Below are 17,645 nucleotides of genomic sequence, written 5' to 3'. Positions count from 1 at the left end.
GCAGCCAGCACTGGCGCAGCTACACCCAGTGAGATTAAGACCAAATTAGAAACTTGGCTTGCAGGGGTTGATCATTTCCTTTATATTGTGACATTAATAAATGCAAATCTTTTTTATCTTAGTGGTTATCCTCTCTTGTATATTTTGTTAACGGCCATTGTCCTTACTTTATGCTGCACTGATAACTGCACGAAGAGGATGGAGACGTAGTTGCATGAGTTATTGTGCCATGCAAAAGTACCTGGGTGTGCGAGGAAAGAATATGTGCACTTCTTAATGTCTGTGTGGCAGCTCCTCTTGTTAGTCTTGAGTTGGGCAAGAGTCCTGAAGACAATGCCATGTTAATGCATCACAGTTCAGTGCTTTTGATATTTCACAGTGAAGCACAATAACTTTTTTTCTCATTTCATTTCTGAAGTACACAAAATTTGGAACATATGCACTGCATCAGGATTAATTGCTCTTGCCAGTCAACCCAGAGGAAACGCTCAGATCGGGCCTGGTCGCTCATCCAGAGGGAACTCTTCGTGTCTGCTACTCTACCTTTGTGACCCTAGCAACAGCCGCACCTTCTGCTTTTCAAATTCATTGTAGGCTAAAAATAAACAGCAAAGACCTAGCCATTCACACCTGCTCGCTGTGGCGGTTTAGAGCTCTTTGAGAAAAGCAGCGCTTGTTGCAATACTATGGTCCTTGCGCTAGTAACACTGGGTGCATGGAGGGATGCTGATGGGCGCATGCAACACGGAGGAGGATTTGCACAGAGGCTGCTCTGCACCATCAGTCTGGGGTGGACTGGGGAGCTGGGGCAGGAGAGCACATCCAGCAGATGCATACATCGTCTCGGGACTGCACTGCGTGGCCAGCTCGGGAATACACCCGCGCCCCGGCCTGGCCTCGTGGCTCCGGGTAAAGCAGGAGCTGCCCCATTTGCACCCTTTGCCCAGGACTCCTGCACAACTTGGCTCCACCGTGGAGGAGGGCCACAGTGGCCTGGTGCTCAGCTGGGGTTGGGCTCTCCATCCCGGTAGATCTGCTTTCCATCCTAGATAGGTCCCGTATGGAAGGGAGCTCTCTACTAGCCAAAATAAAGACACTCAGCAATCTGCCAGGGCCGGTTCAAGGATGTAGTCTTTTACAGGCAGAAAGAAATACAGTTTGGGGTAGAGGATACAAAATACATTCGCAAGGCATCTGAGCCTGGTGCTAAGACATTCTTTCTGTCAGCGTTGTTGTTGCCAATAGCTTCTCTTGTGCTCAGACCAAAACTATTTTGGGTGGAACATTTGCTCCCTACTTTCTAGCAAGCCTGGTCACAGGAATGAAGAATGGATTCTTTTCACTGGCCGCAGCTGGTTTGAATGATCCCCACACTGAACCCATTGACTCCAGGCTCTCCTCATGTGAATCGCAAGGAAGTAGCAACTGATTTTTTGTTTATATGTGCCTGACAGGGGCAGAAACAGAGAAGCAGTCTCCAGTCGGCTGAATGCTTGAATCCAGGCACATGCCAGGGAGGAGTCCTGGGGCGCGCTCTGTACCTGCTGCTGGCAGCAAGTCTGGTTCACCAGCTCAGGCCGAAGTAAGGAGGCAGAAGAGGGTGAGACGTGTTTCTGTCGTGGGTGTCTGTGCAACATCTTCTCCAACACTCCTGCAGGGTCCCTGGAGAGCATGGCTGCATTTGGTACAGAAGATCCATCATGCTCATTCGATGAGAGCTTGAAGAGGAGTCCTTCAAGAATTGTGACCCTTGCATTACATACAAATCAAAAAGAAATATCTTGAATCCCATCAATGTCACTTGGCTAGACCTTGAACAAGGTATTGAGAGGGATCTGCTTCAACACACCTCTCTCAAGGTCTGCTTCTTCTGAGGAGCAGCAAAATAGCTTGTTTTAGAAAACTGGGGAAATCATTTCCAAACCCAGTGACTGAGATCTGTGTATCTTCTTGTAGGTGATCTCTCTGTTGAGAGCAACTTCTAACAAGTTTCTGCAGAAGAATCACCTTCCTTTTTCCTTCTGAAGGAAGAGGATTCCAGGGAAACAAATGAGCACAGAATTTGTCTGCTTGCAGAGGGAGGACAACAGGTCAAGCAAGGTGACCCATTTGTTGGGCTGAGAACCACGGAGACATTTGGGAAAACTCTTGCTGAAAGTAATGCCACTAAATGGAAAGGGGTTTGGGGGTAATTACGAAGCCACCTCTGTATTCTCAAGTATTCTTAAGAAAGTCAGCTGGCCACGCGTTACAGATTTTTTCACAGTGTTGGGTTTTTCTTAGTACTATCAAAGCTATTAATTAGAGGACTAGATTACACTGAGTGCTGTACAGTTTACCTCTTGAGTATTTGTGGAATGAACCATGAAAACACAGACATATTTGTGTGTGAAATTGTAAAATGCTTGTTTAGCTGGGTTTCTTGATGAGTACCGTGTCTTACTTCACCTCTTTGCCACGTAGCCTGTACCTCTTGATTACCGCCAGTGGGTGTTTTCACGTCAGTGGCAGTTAATGTGTGAGGGGCTTTGGGATCCCCTAGGACACAGGCACTATGTAAGATCATTGTTGCTGCAGGAGTCTTCTTTTTCTAGATCCCAGGGAGTTTTCTCAGTGCACTCATTTGATATGTTTTGTAATCTGTAGGATGTAATCAAGTGTATAATAGTGTCAATAGGGGTATGATGCATCAAGATGCATCTTTGCCAACTGTTTTCTACTGCAAGGCAGGAAACTTTGTCAACTTTCTAAAACTTCGGTGCAAGACTCTCCCTTCCCCCCCACCTCTTTCCCAAGAAAGAAATGAAATCTGATTAGTTCATTTTGCCATACCTCTCTCTTCTGGTGGGTTTGTGGCCTAATTTTAAAACTAAAAAAATCAATTAATTGAGAATAACCATAGGGTATATAACTACAGCTCTTAGGTTGATAGGCGATGGGTTTTATTGAACCGATAAAATATAGAAAACCATTAGAAGAAAACGGCTTACTGCAGTGATATCGTTCAGTGTGATTTGCAGTTTTATAACTGTAGGCAAATTTGAAATATTTTTCACTATCTTCGGTATACATTATTAGATAAACCTATCGCTTGTGCTTACCTACATCAGCACTGACTTTCTTCTCTGTGATAGTGAAGAGACATAAAGATGAAGATATTTTTAGCCCACTATAGTTTAACATGGTTTCAAGAGCAGTCAGGTTCTCTACAGTTTGGATTTTATTTGTCTCTTAATGTGCTGAGGATGTCTGTAGGAAATGCCTCCCAGCAGCTGCGGGAGTTGCAGCGCAGCTATCCTTTGCATGCACAAGAAGATAAGACACCTTAAATGTGAAGATTATTGACCAAAATGTCAGCTCACGAAAAACAGAGAGAAAATACGGATCCTTGCAAGAGCAACTTCTAACAAGTTTCTGCAGAAGAATCACCTTCCTTTTTCCTTCTGAAGGAAGAGGATTCCAAGGAAGCAAATGGGCACAGAATTTGTCTGCTTGCAGAGGGAGGACAACAGGTCAAGCAAGGTGACCCATTTGTTGGGCTGAGAAAGTGCAAGAGCACTTTATTCCAGCATCCTGATCTCCCTCCTTTAGCTCTTGTTGCATTGCTGAGGTTGCCCCCATGAGAAAAGCCATGCGTCGGAGCTGGGGAAGGCAAGGGCAGGTCTGTCCCATGCTTTGGTGAGGTCCATCGTGCCCCACGCTGTGACCAAGTGAGTGTTGTGAACTTCAGGGGCTGCTGGGATGCAGCCTGGAGCCGGGACAAGGCGGGGCTGCAGCACTGCAGCCCCTTCCAATGCAGTGGGAGGGTAGGAAGGAGCGCTCGTGGTGCTCCAGGCTGGTGGTCAGAGACCTCCGTGGGGCCCCGTGTGCTTGGGGGAGAGGTGGGTGTTGAACTGCCATAGCACAGGAATAGCTCATCGTTCTTGGAATCAAAAAATAAGGATCTGCCAGTGTGTTATCTAGATTAATGAAGATGAAATGTGCTGTACAAATACATCTGAAGCATGATCATGCCTTTATCCCTTGGGCTACTCTGGCTCACAAGGAGAAAAGGTTGATTTGTATTTATAGATGATTTTGCTTGCTCTGCCAGTGTTCATTTTTGTTTTATTACGAAACCCGGGGAGTGTGTATTTCTTCTGCTCAAAGATGTAGCAGATTAGCAAAGATTTTTTGAGATGATCATAGTTTAAATAGCTCTGCTTTAAGATAAATTTTTCATCTATCATTACTTCTGAGGTTTAGTGATACTATTTTAAACACTGATGATAAATTAAGGAGGTTATAAGCTCTATTATTCCAGGAACTGTGCAATATTTGGACATTGAATGTGGTTTTCATAAACCAGAAGGCGCTTGCATGCGGCTGACTGGGCTGAGTGCCCTCCAGCTGGTGTGGGAGAGGTGGAGATGAAGCAGCTACAACGGTAGGATTTGCAAAATGATGAGAGTTTAACCTAGCCTTGACTTGAGCCCATCCTGGGCACACAGGAAAAACCCATGCAGAAACCCTCCTCGGAGTGCTCGTTACTCGTGCTGACAGATGCGGTGTCTCAGGGTGAATAGGTACTTTCGGTATCAAAGTTAGTGATGGTGTTTAGCAGGCATTGCTTGGTCCACTGTCGTAATTTAAGATGTGAAATGTGTGGCTGTGGATTATCAGTAATCAAAGGAGGACGTTTTTAGGGTTAGGGATGAGAAAAAATGTTAGGTATGTTCTCGCCTGTTGCTAGTGCGTGTTGCTCATCCAGGGTCCCAGAATAGTCCGGCTGGAAAGCTTTGGAGGGGTTTGTTTCAGCCTCCGAAAGCTTTGAGAGGACCAGGGAGGCGAGGTGGGGTGGCTGGAGGCACCGCAGCTTCCACCCCAGTCCTTACTGGGAGCTTCCTTCCACTGTAGCAAAAGAAATCATGTCTCCAGCATTAGCTGAGATCTTTTTGGAAGAGTTTTGGGTTTTTCCAGCCACGTCCAGGTCCAGAAGCTGTCGAGGTGGTGATGTATCAGGAGGAGGTGTCTGGAAGCTGGGGCTGAGGTCCCCAGCGCTGCCCGCAGGTGGGTGCATGCAGCCCCCAGACCTGCAGCCTGTGTTTTGCAGCAAAGCAGGAATGCTAGCGGCCAGGAAAAGCCTGATAAAGGGGGAAAATAGAGAGCGTGAAAGTTAATCATTAAACTTTTTCCGTTATCTTTATTCAGCCAGGAAAACTGGAGCTAGGCAAGGTTTGCAGGGAGAGATAATATCTTTTATTAGACCAACTTGTATAGTTAGAAAAACACACGTGCTTTTGGGACCACAAGCTTTTCTTCAGATCTCCACAATTGCACATTACGTTCAAAATAAAATTCATTTAATTTTCAAAAGGTTTAACGGATATTTGAAAGAGCTGAATTTAAAATCAACTCACAAAAAATATCTCATTTGCTTTAATTTGATTTGGACATTTTAAGAAAGATTTAATACCCTTGAATTACAAAAGACTTTTTTCTGGCTTGAAGTTTACTAGTAGAAACCTGACTTCTGTATATATGGAGTCAAAATTTCTACATGCAGTCTCAAAACCGTGTTCTTTTGTGCACCTGAGAAGTCTTCATAAGTGTATGGACACACTGTTATTTCTTTCTGAAATAAAATACCTACAGTGCCCTTTTGCAACTTCAAGATGCTCTCAGCATACAGTAATTATTAGTGAGCAGCTAGTAAGGCTCTGCAAAGTTGAAAAGTCAGGTTTTAAAAGGGTGAGTTTGAAATACAGAGTTCTCTGCCCTGACCACCACTTTTTTCCCTCAGTCTAAAAAAAAAAAGGTGATTAAATGATAATATTCTGAGATTTGGGAGTTTGTTACTTATCAGTGTATTGTTATTAATCAGTGTACTTTCTATGTAACAGGAGATAAGATGCTATTATTAATAACATTTCCAGTGAGAGGTTTTGTACGTTCACCCTGACCTCATGAAATCTTCAGCTTACAAGCCAGTTTTGTGGGGAGTGTTTCCTTTTTTCTTTTTGGAGTGATTTTTTTTTTTAATTTTTTTTTTTTATAACCTTCTACGTCATCCAATACACCAATTTAAAATTCCCTCAATCCAGCTTAGCCTCAGCTGTATTAATGCATGGCTCGAGGGCACAAATAGCTAAAAAGGGCTGTATTGTGTGGCATCTCTAAAATCTTTTTTCAGAGAAGTTGTATAAAGAGGTTGAGGTTTCTTGGGGGGGTATGGGTTGGGGTTTTTTTCTGGCTGAGTGAACAGCCTTGCAGGTGACTCAGAAGACATCGGGTGGGAGATGCTGCTGAGCCCTGCGTCGCCCTGTTCCTGTTGAGCTCTCCAGCAGAGCATGCTCCTCTGGGAAGGTGGCTGCAAGCACAGTGTGGGATCCTTCTTCATTTTACTGATGTATCTGGGGAGACAGCTTGACAACAATATTAAAAATAATAAAATATATTAGTTAAGGAACGTGGGTTGAAGCAGGAGTGACTTCCTTTTCAATACTTTTCCTAGGACATTACTTATAGAGCTCTGTCTTCTTAATGCAGTCATGACCAGTAAACCCTGCCTGAGGTTTTCCAATATGTAGTAAAAAAACCCCAGAAAATATTCAGGTTCTGTAAGATTCAGAAAGTCTAACTCAAGGGGAAGGTCGGAGCCGGCTGGTTGTTCCCTCAGCGCTGCCATTGCCTGCAGGGCCGTGCCCAGGCAGAGCTGCTGGTCTGGGGTGTCCATGGGACAGTGCTCCCAGATGCGCTGCTTTCCCTACTTACCCTCCGTAGCTGGGAATACCCACAAGGCAAACAGCCTCTCTCTGTAAACTGCTCCTCCGAAGGATAAAATCAGTTCTCATGTACATCTTTCCTGTTCTGTGTGGTGCAATCATCTTCTTTATCTCCCATGCCAGTGCACCTTTTCTCCTGGCAAATAATTGATAATGCGCCTCGAGGGGATATTGGCCCCATCCCAGTAAACATTTCTGATAAGGACAGCACGCACTGAAATACGTGCTCAGCTGAAGTATGCGCTTGAGGGTTGTCCTCCACCATGGTGGGTTCCCCGGTGGCCTCGATGACTTCTGTGGGTGAGAGAAGGACCAGGAGCTGGGGAGCTCGGGGATGGGCACCCAGCCTTCGAGGAGCACGCCGGGGGAGAACATCCCACCCAGGCTGGGGCCACACTCAGGGCCACAGAACTAGCGGAGTGCAAATTTTGTTTGCTAACCCTGGGAGAGCAGGTGGGTTTCGGTGGTCGCTGCTGAGCCCGACGTTTTGTTTGCTGTGTTTTTATGGTTCTGGGCTCCTTTAAATGTCAACAGGAATTCAACGTATGCCCTTTTTTCTCTTCAGTGTAACTGTGATTAAATCCTACGATACACTTGTAAAGCATTCGCTGTAAAAGTAAATCAACTTTAATAGCAAGTAGGTTGTAGTTAAGTGCTTTTGAATGTTAGTATTTAGGGGTTTTTTCTCGCTTAGTTATGATCCTGTGCTACAGGGAAGTGAAGGTGTTTATCTTAGGGAAATGAGTGGGATTTGCAGGCATTCAGCACCTCCCAGGACCTTCCAGAGTTATTCCCTTGCTCATATATTTCCATTTTGCCATCCTTTCTGCACTAAGCAGAATTGGTCTCAAATTCCACAAAGAGCAACGGGAGAGCACGGGGGGCTGCAGGTACGGACTGAGACAGGGAAAGAAATGGAAAAAAAGTGAAGCAAGAAACTAGGACAACAAAAGCAGGAGCCTTGTACGAGCTGTGAACGTGCTGCAGAAAAGCTGGAAACGTGGTGGTGGTTGGGCTTCCTCTCCATGCCGAGGTTTCCTTCATTTGATCTTTGCTGTGGAAAGAGGAGGTGGGGATCTGAGAGCGGGGACGCGGCCGGGAGCAGCGATAGGAAGGGAGAAAGTTACCAAATGTCCATTGCCCTCAGCAGAAATGTTTCACATTCATAGGTCAAAAAGTGGCTGTTTCAGTCTCCAGAAGGGATGACCTTGCAACAGGGTCACTGAACAGACGGTTCCAGCTGGGCTTGTGTGCTTGGCAAGTGCCCAGGAGCTATTTTAATAGGTCTTACAAGGGACAAGGCGTTGGCAAGACCTGTGGGTTTTTGGAGTGAGCTCACCATCTTTTTTCCTTTAGTAGCTAGCAAGCGTCACTCAAGCTGTGGAAGAGCCCCCGAGCACACATGGTGTGGCTCACAGGGCTCAGGGACAACCCACGTGCTTCTCTTTTGCTGGTGCACGTCACTGCAAACGGCATCACTCACTGCCCGTGGCTTGAAGGTTGTGTGCCTTTTATCACTTTGATTGAAGACACTGGAGATGTCCAGGTGGATTTAAAGGATTGAAACCATCCCTCGCCCCAGGCCAGGGCTTCGGTGCTCCCTGGATGGTCACAGCTCCTGACGCAGCCCACAGCCCATCATCTGCGGCATTTGCAGGAGGCACCGAGGCAGCTGCCAGCCCTTTTTGGCACTTTGCACTTGGCCAAAGGTTGCTTTGGGGAGGCTCTTAAGTCAAGCTGGGCTCTCACCGAGGGCTCCCACATTGCCCTCGTGGAAGGAGCATTAAGTAAAGCCTGGGCTGGATCCTCGGTGGGCTGTTGTCCCTTCTTGCTGCAGACAAATGTCTTGAGATGACAACAGCTACAGGTGGACGTGGAGAGGAGGATTTATCTTCCCAAAGGCTGCCCAGGCTCCCACCCTGGCAAAGCGGTCCCATCTCTCCAGCTTGCTCATCTGTGCTGTAGGAGCATCACCCTACAGGGAATGCTGTAAGCCAACGGTGAATGGCAACCGCTGTCCTCCCTGGCACAGAAACTCCTCCAGTGCCTTCTCGACCCTTCTCTGGGATCTACAGAAAACCTCCAGCAGATCTCAGAAGTGCCAGCAGCAAAGCAGAGCAGCATATAGAAAGCCGAATGTATATCTTGCTTCAAAGATTGATAGCACTTTCTGTCCAGCATAATGGGAAGGACTAATGTCAGTGGTTAACGCCAGCATAATTTAATTCCTACAAGTATCTCACAATGTGGCATTTTCTTTGTTTTCCAGTCAGAATCACCCATTATCAATGTGCAAACGCAAGTTTAAAAGGTGCCAGTGGCACATGGACAGCTAGTGCGATTGAACCCCTCGCTTCCCAAATCCAAGTGCTTGCTTTGATGGATTACCTTTATTTTTTCATTGGAGGGAAATTTCCAGTCTCAACCATAGGGCTGTCAGTTGTCTGTCTGTGTGATAAAACCAAGTTTGTACCCCGCAACGCTGGTACGTTGTCGGCAGCCCCACTGCTGGTCTCGTGGTGGTCTCCGGCAGCGGCCTTTCAGGCTGTCCCCTTGCCAGGGCTGCCGCTGCCGGTTGGTGGGCTCATCTTTAGTCTTGATTTTTACATCTCATCTTCCAAAACATCTTTACAGCCTCTGAATCCCTCAGGGTGATTTGAAGTCCAAGCAGCCTCCTGCTTAGATGGTTAATCTCAACAGCTCTCCCCTGTGCCCTCTTGTAAAGCATCAGCATCGTTCTCCTTGGTTTTATTTATTTTATGTTTTTAAGAAAAAAAACCCAGCAATGAAAGCTGTCCATTTCCTGGAGCAGCTCATTTGTTTTTTACTGCTGTAGTTTGTTTCCATTTGGGAAAAGATAAATGGATAAAGAGGATAGGGAGGGACCCAAAGGAGAGCTGGCGTGGGATTTCATCCCTTCTGCATGATGCCGTATGGCTGGAATGTGTGTCTCAGAGGTGAACGTCACGCATATGAAACGTAAAGAATATATACTGCAGCTGAAGTGGCAGCACTGGAGAGAAAGCATTTTCTCAGGTTTCTGGATAATATCAAGAAAGCTATCCGCTAAGCACTACAAATACAATTTGTTTTCAGCACTGGGCTTGATAATGGAGCACGTTCAAGGAGAATTTATTGGGGGGTTTGCTACCTTTTCCAGATTGTTTTTAATAGGAGCTGCAAAGCTCAGCCCTGGGTGGTGGGACCATTTGAGAATCCATATGGTATCTGAATCATAACCACAACACAGACCCTAACTGGGTTTTTCCCCTTTTCTTCCCATCCCTCTCTAAAAAAAAAAAAGAGAATACAAGAAACTCAGCTCCTCTGAGCAAGCAGTTTTTCTCCCAGGTTGTTCTTTTAGCTTTCTTGGTAGCATCCCTCACCACCCCCTACGGCCTCTCCCACCTGCTCTGCCATCTCTCTCACATGCCCTGGCATCTCCCACTGCTTCTCTGGACTCGCCGTCCCATCCGTCCATCCCCTGCTCCGCACTCCTGCTTCTTGGGGTCCCTGGCCAGCCCTTGGGGCCAGCACATCCATCGGGTACCCCGTCTCCCGTCGCCTTGCGTGGCCGTTAGGAGTTTCAGTCTAAGACCTTGCTTAGCTCCTCTTGAAGTCACTCCTGTTAATCCACGTGTGAGCTGGGGCAGAAAGTCACAGGTTGGTGTTCGTAGACACAGATTTACCCACCTAGCAGCCTGGGAATAACCAAAACACCAACGATTTGATACGGCAGGTATATAGCAGAGGCTATGTATTACTATTCTATCACTTTCTTATTGTGTTACACTAGTTTATATACTTGTGGCTGTACCTAGAGTGCTCCTGGATGAGATTTAGTTCAGTCCAGAGATTATTTAATGGAAGAGTAGTGCTCCAGAGTTTTGCAAAGCTTGTACTTGGCTTTCCTGCCCCAAGACTGCATCCCCAGCAGCGGGTTACACGTATCTCGGTGCTTTAATGGAGGTATGCAAAAGGAGGTGAAGAGGTGTATCTGTTTCTAGTGTGTGTCTACAGGAATTAAAATAAGAGCAAGAAAATACCATATATATATATACTCCTTGTATTTTTATTGAGCATTTCTTTGTGGTTGCTGTCTGCTTCTGTAGTTCAGCTGGGGACTGTAATCACAGTGTTCGTATCAGCTAATGAGGATATTGTTTTATATGGGAATTTCCCATGAATTTTTAAAAATACATTCTTAAAGGAAGCCCTGAAAAGTTATCTAAAAAAAGGGAACTGGCAAAAAGCCAGCTGTTAGGTGCTGATGGGAGGAAATGTGCCGGAGAGGTCAGGAGTTTGCACAGGCTCTTCCCAACGGCAGGTATGAGTTTTTTCCTTTCCGGCAAGGACCCTGCCCCTCACAGGGGAGGATGGGCCTTGCTGCCTCTTTGCTCATGTTTCTGGAGCTCGGGAGTTTCTCTGAAGCGTCATTTCCCGCGCTGGAGGGGACTGCCATGGACCTGTGGGTTTTCCCAGCAGGCTGGAAGTCGCCTCCGCTTTGCCGTCGTCCCCCTTCCCCGCGGCAACCCTGGCTGCAAGCGTGGAGCCCATCAGCTCCAGCTGCGTTGTGGACATCAGTTCTGAACGAAAAAATTCCCAGTCTTTTCCCAGTAGGATCCTGGCAGTCTCAAAGATGCTTTGCTTTGCTTTAAAAAAAAAACACACCATGATTATTTATAAAAAAGAGATTTGATGTCACTTTCTAAACTGGCTCTGTATTTGCGTGGCTTCTGTCTGTACAGTACCAAGTGCCTCCAGAGTATTTACAGTTAGAAATAACAGTAAATATCTGTTTTCCCCTGACTGTGAGATAAAGACTCTCTTTATTTCATTTTTTCATATGCATTTATTATGAGAAGCATTTATTAACAGGAAAAGTTAAATGAAAGGAAGAGCATCACTTGTGAGTATGCTGTGGTAAAGGAGGGTGGTCCTCTCGATCCTGCAGCATCTGCAGCGCTTTCCAAAAACATCCCCGCCCTCACAGAAACCTTCCTTCAGCACTTGTTCGATGGCACCTTCGCAACTCGCTTAGGCCTTTCTGCTTGCAAGTGATGCCGCTGAAGTTTGCAACCACCGCCCCATGTGCTGTCCGTGACCCGCAGAGGTGCCTTCCCAGAGGTTTCCCCTCCGTGCAGCCCTGAAGCAGGATCGGCACTGGTTTACAGCCCATGGAGAGGGTGGTCCAGGGCCACCAGGGTGTGGGGACCCCGGAGGCACCTTGGAAAGGCACTGCGGGACCCTGGCTTTCCAGCTCGTAACGCAGGGGTGATGGCTAGGACAGTAAATCTGTGGAAAATTTGAAATACTCAAGCAACGGCAATGTAAGTTCATGAGAAATATGTGCCTAAATCCCCTTGTCTTGTACTCAGATACTGGATTTCAGGGAGGCTGACAGGTCTTTTGATATTTATGTTACAAGTCAGTATGGGCTTAGGATAATAAACCTTTTTCTCCTTATTCCTGACCCCGTCCTCCGATTCCAGGACTCTCCTGGGCATCCAGAAGCATCTGCCAGGGTCAGCAGGACCCTTGTCTGTTAGAGGGCTGCGTGTGCCGATGAATTGCTGCCCGTTTCTCCCGGGTGTTTCCCTTGGACCAGCTCTGGGTGGTTCAGACCCCCCAGTCTGCGGAGGGGAGGGATGATGCTGTTTGAACCAGCAGGATGGTGATAAAACGGTGATGGAGAAACACAGGTCTGCACAGGCTAGCCTTGTTGCTGACAGATTCCCCATGTAGTGCATTTCTCCCGGGTAAAGCATTGTAGCCAGTACCGCCAGTGCAGCGGCAGTGCTCTGGTTCAGTTTTGGCTTCCACGGCTGAAAATCAGTTTGATGGATCCAAGGTAGTTTGCACCAAGGCCACCTAGATCCCTCTGTTAACTAACTTGCATCACTCTGTAGCCAGGGAATGACAACTGCAGGGCTAACAGTATTAAATGGGAGTGAGATGCAGATTTTTTTTTCTTCTTTCTTGGATGAGGATTCTCTCTAGCTGTTGCTGCTGCTGGCAATGCTGATGGTGACTGGAAAGATTAAAAAACAGCTGCTCCAAGCCGTGAGCTGCCACGTGCTCTGGAGACGGGGCATTGCACAGGTATGACCTGCCCTCCTTCGCCGTGTCCCGCAGCGGCACTTCCCGGCGCTCTGCAGGAGTGTGGGATTGGGATGACGATGATACGGGGCTGCTTTTATCTATTTGGGACAAACCAGGCAGGACCAGGAGATGGGCATCTCCAAGAAGACGTGAATCCTTCCAACAAGCGAGTGTCGTTTCTGATGCTGAAAACCAGTCGGTTTACACATGAAGAAAGAATTTGGCCCTTCGTTTCTGGGCGCTAGATGAGATCAGTGCAGCCTTGCTTTCCTCCAGTGCTTTGTGTTTGTTTTTGTGATGCCGCCGCTGCTGCTAAAGGCTATCAGCCTGTTTCTGGAGCCTCGTTCAATATACTCTGCATGGAAAGGCATGTTTCATTTTTAAGTTTAAAAAAAAAAACCCACACACAAAAAAAACCCAAACAAACATAAAACGCAGCGTGGCACAGATTAAATCCATTTGAGACAACTCGGAAAAAAAAACGCCGTATGTGCAAGTCAATAGGAGGAGGGGAGTGGAAGGGGGAAAAAGCAACTGTGACATATACAAACCCTTTAGTGTGCATAGCATAAGATTTTTTGGCTGGCACTCACATGATTTTATTCAAGGGCTGGGAAAGAACTACGATTAGTTAAAAGCTTCGGCAAAGTCTGGAGGGAGTGCTCTGAAGAGTTGGGAGCCGCGCAGAGGTGACTGTAACTCTTCTCGCAATTTCAGACTATTCTTCTGTGGCTCAGGACAAAAGCCTTTTCTGTTCCCTCCGTGTTCAAAGAGACATTTGTCTTGAGATGTTGCAGCTGTGGGCCGCGGGATTGCTTGTTTGAAGATACCCCCTCGTAGACGAAAGGAGAGGCAACGCACTGAAAAGTGGTAGTATTTTATCGTGTGTGGGTTCCCCCCCCTTCTCTTCCCTCCCTCTTCCTCCACTGCCATGTGTGGTTTTTAATAAGAAGAAGAATGTGGAGGCAACATTTTCCAGGCAAGGGGAAATTTCCTGTTTCTTTTCTGTTTGTTTAATAAAGTGTGTAGTTGACTGTAAAACTGTAGCTACTTTGTTGTGAACGGGTAATTCAGGCGAGTGTCAGGATTGCTTCTTGATGCACTTTTATATACTGCAAGTGAACATGTTTAAAGCCTTTTTTTTTTTTTTAAATGCTGCGTGGCGTAGGCAACTGAGATTAATAAGAATTAGGCAAATGGCTTCTGCTTTTGTTTCTGTGAGATAGTACCAGCCGTCTTGCGGTCACACAAAGGCTGCCATTTAGCAGGGAGCACTCCCTAATTCTCTTGGCAGGGGTGCCATTGGGATCGGATACAAGTGGGTGGCAAAGGGGAGGAGCGGCAGGAGAGGACAAGCAGGCTTTGTGTATTAAAAATGAAACAAAAGCACTTTATGCGCGGGGCTGCGTGCAACAAGCGGCGCTGCCTGTGAGCCGGGGTGGAGTTTGAGTTCTCAGTGTGACTGCAAAGCCTTTCTTTTTTTTCTTTTTTTTTTCCATAAACCCTTCCTCCTCTCCCTCTTCCTTAGCAAGCTCTCCCTGCAATGCTGGCGAGGGTCCGCGGGCAGCTGAAAACACCTAAAAAAAAAAATTACATACCCAACAATACTCGCCACAACTTTGCAAGAACGGCTGGGGGTTTATCGGCAAAATGAGCTTCAGATGGCGGGGGGAGCCACCAAATTGGTGAGGCTTTTGGGAGGGAGAGCTGATCCCACCCCAGCGCCGAGGAGAGCTGGTCCGCTGCCTTCTGCCCACACCACTCCGGCTCGCTCTGCTGCCCGCTGGGGAGGCAGCGATGGGTTTGGTTTACAACCCGTCGTACCCCTCGGTGGAGTGAGCCCGGTGGTTTTGCAACGCGTGGCAGAGCGAAAGGGTTAATGGCTGCGATGTTTTTATCAGAATGTAGCAGGGGAGTGTCTGGCTGTTTAATTACTTTCTGATCCGTGGCATACCTTGTTCTTAATGAAGCAGTCGCATGCAGAACAAACGTGCTGTATGAGCTTAGGTAAAGAGAAAAGCGGACTGAGTTTGGCTTGGTTTTGTCAGCCCAAATGTTGCGGTTTGAATGTGTTTTTTGCAGGAGGTAGGAACCAGGACGGTGAAGAATAGATGCAGGGTGGTGGAGAGGCAACAAGAGAGGCAGGCAAGGAAAATACACTGCGGTTGAAGTTGCAAACCTGCCAATGGTTTTTATTAAAACGTAATTTCCATACATTATGCACTTCATCTCATATTGATTTGCTTCAAAACTTTCCTTGTCAAGCTGAAGTAAATTCCCTCATTGAAGTAAGAGAAATAAGAGACATTCCTCTGACTACCTCGCGGTTTCCAGCCGGCATTCATCCTCGGCGACTGCACTTTTGTGTGCGGGCGAGGGTGACATGCCTAAGAAGCCTGTGTCATCATGCACAATTACATCCCTAATCCAGAGCAAAGACACAGATGCTGTTTCAAAAAAAAAAAAAGCTGTGTTTCGTTTGACTTTCAAAGAAGCTTATGTAATGGCAGCATAATAAAACCGTTATTTTGGGGCTCAGATTAAATGTCAAAGTTTCAGATAACCCGTGGTTTCGTCTTCCATGTGCCAGGCTCGCAGGAAGCCACCACCAGCCTCCGTGTGCCTGCTGCTCTGCCTGAGGATGGTCCTGGTCCCCAGTGGGCACCGAGCTCAGCTAGCCCAGACAGAGGCATATGGTTCTGCAGCTTGGGGACAGGGATGGTGGCCACCGGGGCTGGGACCACCACGGCCACCTTGTCCCTGCATCGGATTCCTTTTTATTTACAGTTGCGGTGTGAGGCTGATAGGTGATGCTCTAAGCCTTGGAGATCATACACGTTAGTAAGCGTTTAAGTCAGTGTTACAATTCACTCGCTTGTTAACCTGAGAAAATAATCTAGCTGTGGTATAGTGCTTCACATAAGGATTGTGTAAGCACTCTGAGATTTGTACATGTTTTTATTCTTGCTTATCTGCTTATGGCAAGCTTCTTTCAGTTATCCAAATAGTCTCGGCGCTCTAGCCTGCCTACTGACACAGTTGCACTTCCATCTGGATGAAATGCATGCAAACATAATGTATTACTTCCAGTCCATGCTAATGGAGATCTCAGTAGGAAAGACAGAGAGAAGGACCTATTCCAAAAACGTTCATGTGTAACGCTGAAAATCTTCGGTCAGGTCTGCTGGGTTGGTTGGTTCTTCATTTCTTAAAGCAGATGCAACAAAATAGGAACGGAGAGCCATTAAACCCACTCCGTTAAACCTGCCTTTTTCCATGGGGTTATTTTTCCCATGTAAAATAAATGGAACTACGTGCTATCCCGCGTTTCATACGCAGCAGTGTAGATCCCTCCCCGCGGCGATGCTGTTGGTGCCGGCGCAGTCTGGGAGGCATCGCTTTGGCCCGTAGCGCCCGCGTCTGTCACATGCGCATCAGCTGGTGGAGATCTTGCTAATACTTTACCCGACAGCAATCTGGACAAAAAGGCACATTTAATTTTCCCTTAACAAAAAAAGAAAAAAAAAAAAAGAAATCAAGTGCGTTGCTCTTCTCATTAGTTTCTTTCCCTCACTGTTGTTTTTCTGGCATGTGGGGCTGCAGTGACACGATTCCTGGCGTTGACCGCAGTCCAGAGGGCTGGAGCGGTACCCAGCCCTGCACGTGAGGGCCAGCGAAGGAGCCTCCCGCTCTCGGCTTTAGTCTGACTTACTCAAACAGTGCCACAGACAGTAGCATTTGTTCTGCAATACCCCATGTGAGATGTTTGACCCCCACAAAATACCCAAAAACAACTCCATGGAGTTCCCTCAGCCAAGCCCCGTGCTTGTCCAGCTCACCGACATCTGCAGTTTCACTGTAAGTCGTGATACCCGTGATGTAGCGTGGCAGGGGAAAACGCTCCGATCCAGAAGCAGTGAAGGCATTTAGTGTGTCTGTTAGCCCCTCAATGAAAGGATCACACAACCGCTGTGCTTAAAAGCGAGTCAGACGTTGGCTGGTAGCCCTGGAAGGTTCTTGTGCAGAAGGAGGGGGTTTGGTAAGGACTTTGCTGGGGCTTCTTCTGCGGGGGTTTGAAGGTTTGAACCCAAACCCTCCAGGTCTGGCCGTCTCATGGTGTGGCAGCAGAAATAAAACATCGCTTTGTGCCCAGAGCACCCGCTCCCCCCACCTATGCTTTTCCCAGAAACCACCTGGGTAGCCAAAAAAGATAGCTGAGATATTTTGTACGGTCCTAATGTAATAAATGGCCTTACTGAGTGGTAAATGGAGGCGTAGAAATTTCTAAGTGACTTGTCCAAAAATGAACTAGTTAATCCCCAGCAGAGCAATAAATAGGACATAAAAATCAGGCTTCTGCGGCCCTTGGTGGTGATCGTTCTTTTCCTCACCTCCGCCTGGAGAACGTGTTGTTGTGAAATGAGAAAAAAGCAGCACAGCTGAACAGACCCCTGAATACACATATTTTCAAGGGAGCAGCCCATGGAGAGGTGTGTGTAAGCGTGAGAAGAGCGGTGTCCTCCGCTGGCACGAGTGTGCTTGCTGCCGCGGTGGAGCAGGGTCTGTAGCCGTTTCATCCCATACATGCTGGTCCTTCACGCTGGCTCCAGCCACACATCCCAGAGCATCCTGCGGGATGCAGGGATAGACCGCGTTTGGTTTTGCAAAGTAAGCTGAGCTTCGCCATTCCTACCTTGAAGCCTTTTGGTAATCGGTAACAATATATGCCTGTATGGTAAAGAGGTCTTTGGTGTCCTGCTCTTTCTTTGCTTTTCCGGT

At 47.1% G+C, this 17,645-nt stretch overlaps 1 protein-coding gene across 7 annotated transcripts in view; it reads left to right on the top strand.

Moving 5' to 3' along the window:
- The window catches only part of CTBP2 (C-terminal binding protein 2), a 142,645-nt gene that overhangs the window by 112,343 nt on the left and 12,657 nt on the right, over positions 1–17,645 (top strand). Inside the window, exon 1 of one of the 7 annotated variants that reach the window (XM_052799417.1) lies at positions 7,013–7,217. The exons of 5 other annotated variants lie outside the window; for them this stretch is intronic. In XM_052799417.1, the coding sequence (XP_052655377.1) occupies positions 7,028–7,217 (190 nt within the window). In that variant the 5' untranslated portion in view covers positions 7,013–7,027. Of the gene's footprint in view, positions 1–7,012; positions 7,218–13,560; positions 13,737–17,645 lie in introns of those variants that run through there. One more of the 7 variants, XM_052799422.1, reaches the window with a different exon arrangement.

This window comes from Harpia harpyja, chromosome 10 (genome assembly GCF_026419915.1).
Source record: "Harpia harpyja isolate bHarHar1 chromosome 10, bHarHar1 primary haplotype, whole genome shotgun sequence".
Classification (NCBI taxonomy): domain Eukaryota; kingdom Metazoa; phylum Chordata; class Aves; order Accipitriformes; family Accipitridae; genus Harpia; species Harpia harpyja.
Note: the sequence above shows the minus strand (reverse complement) of the source record. Positions and strands in the feature narration are given on the sequence as shown.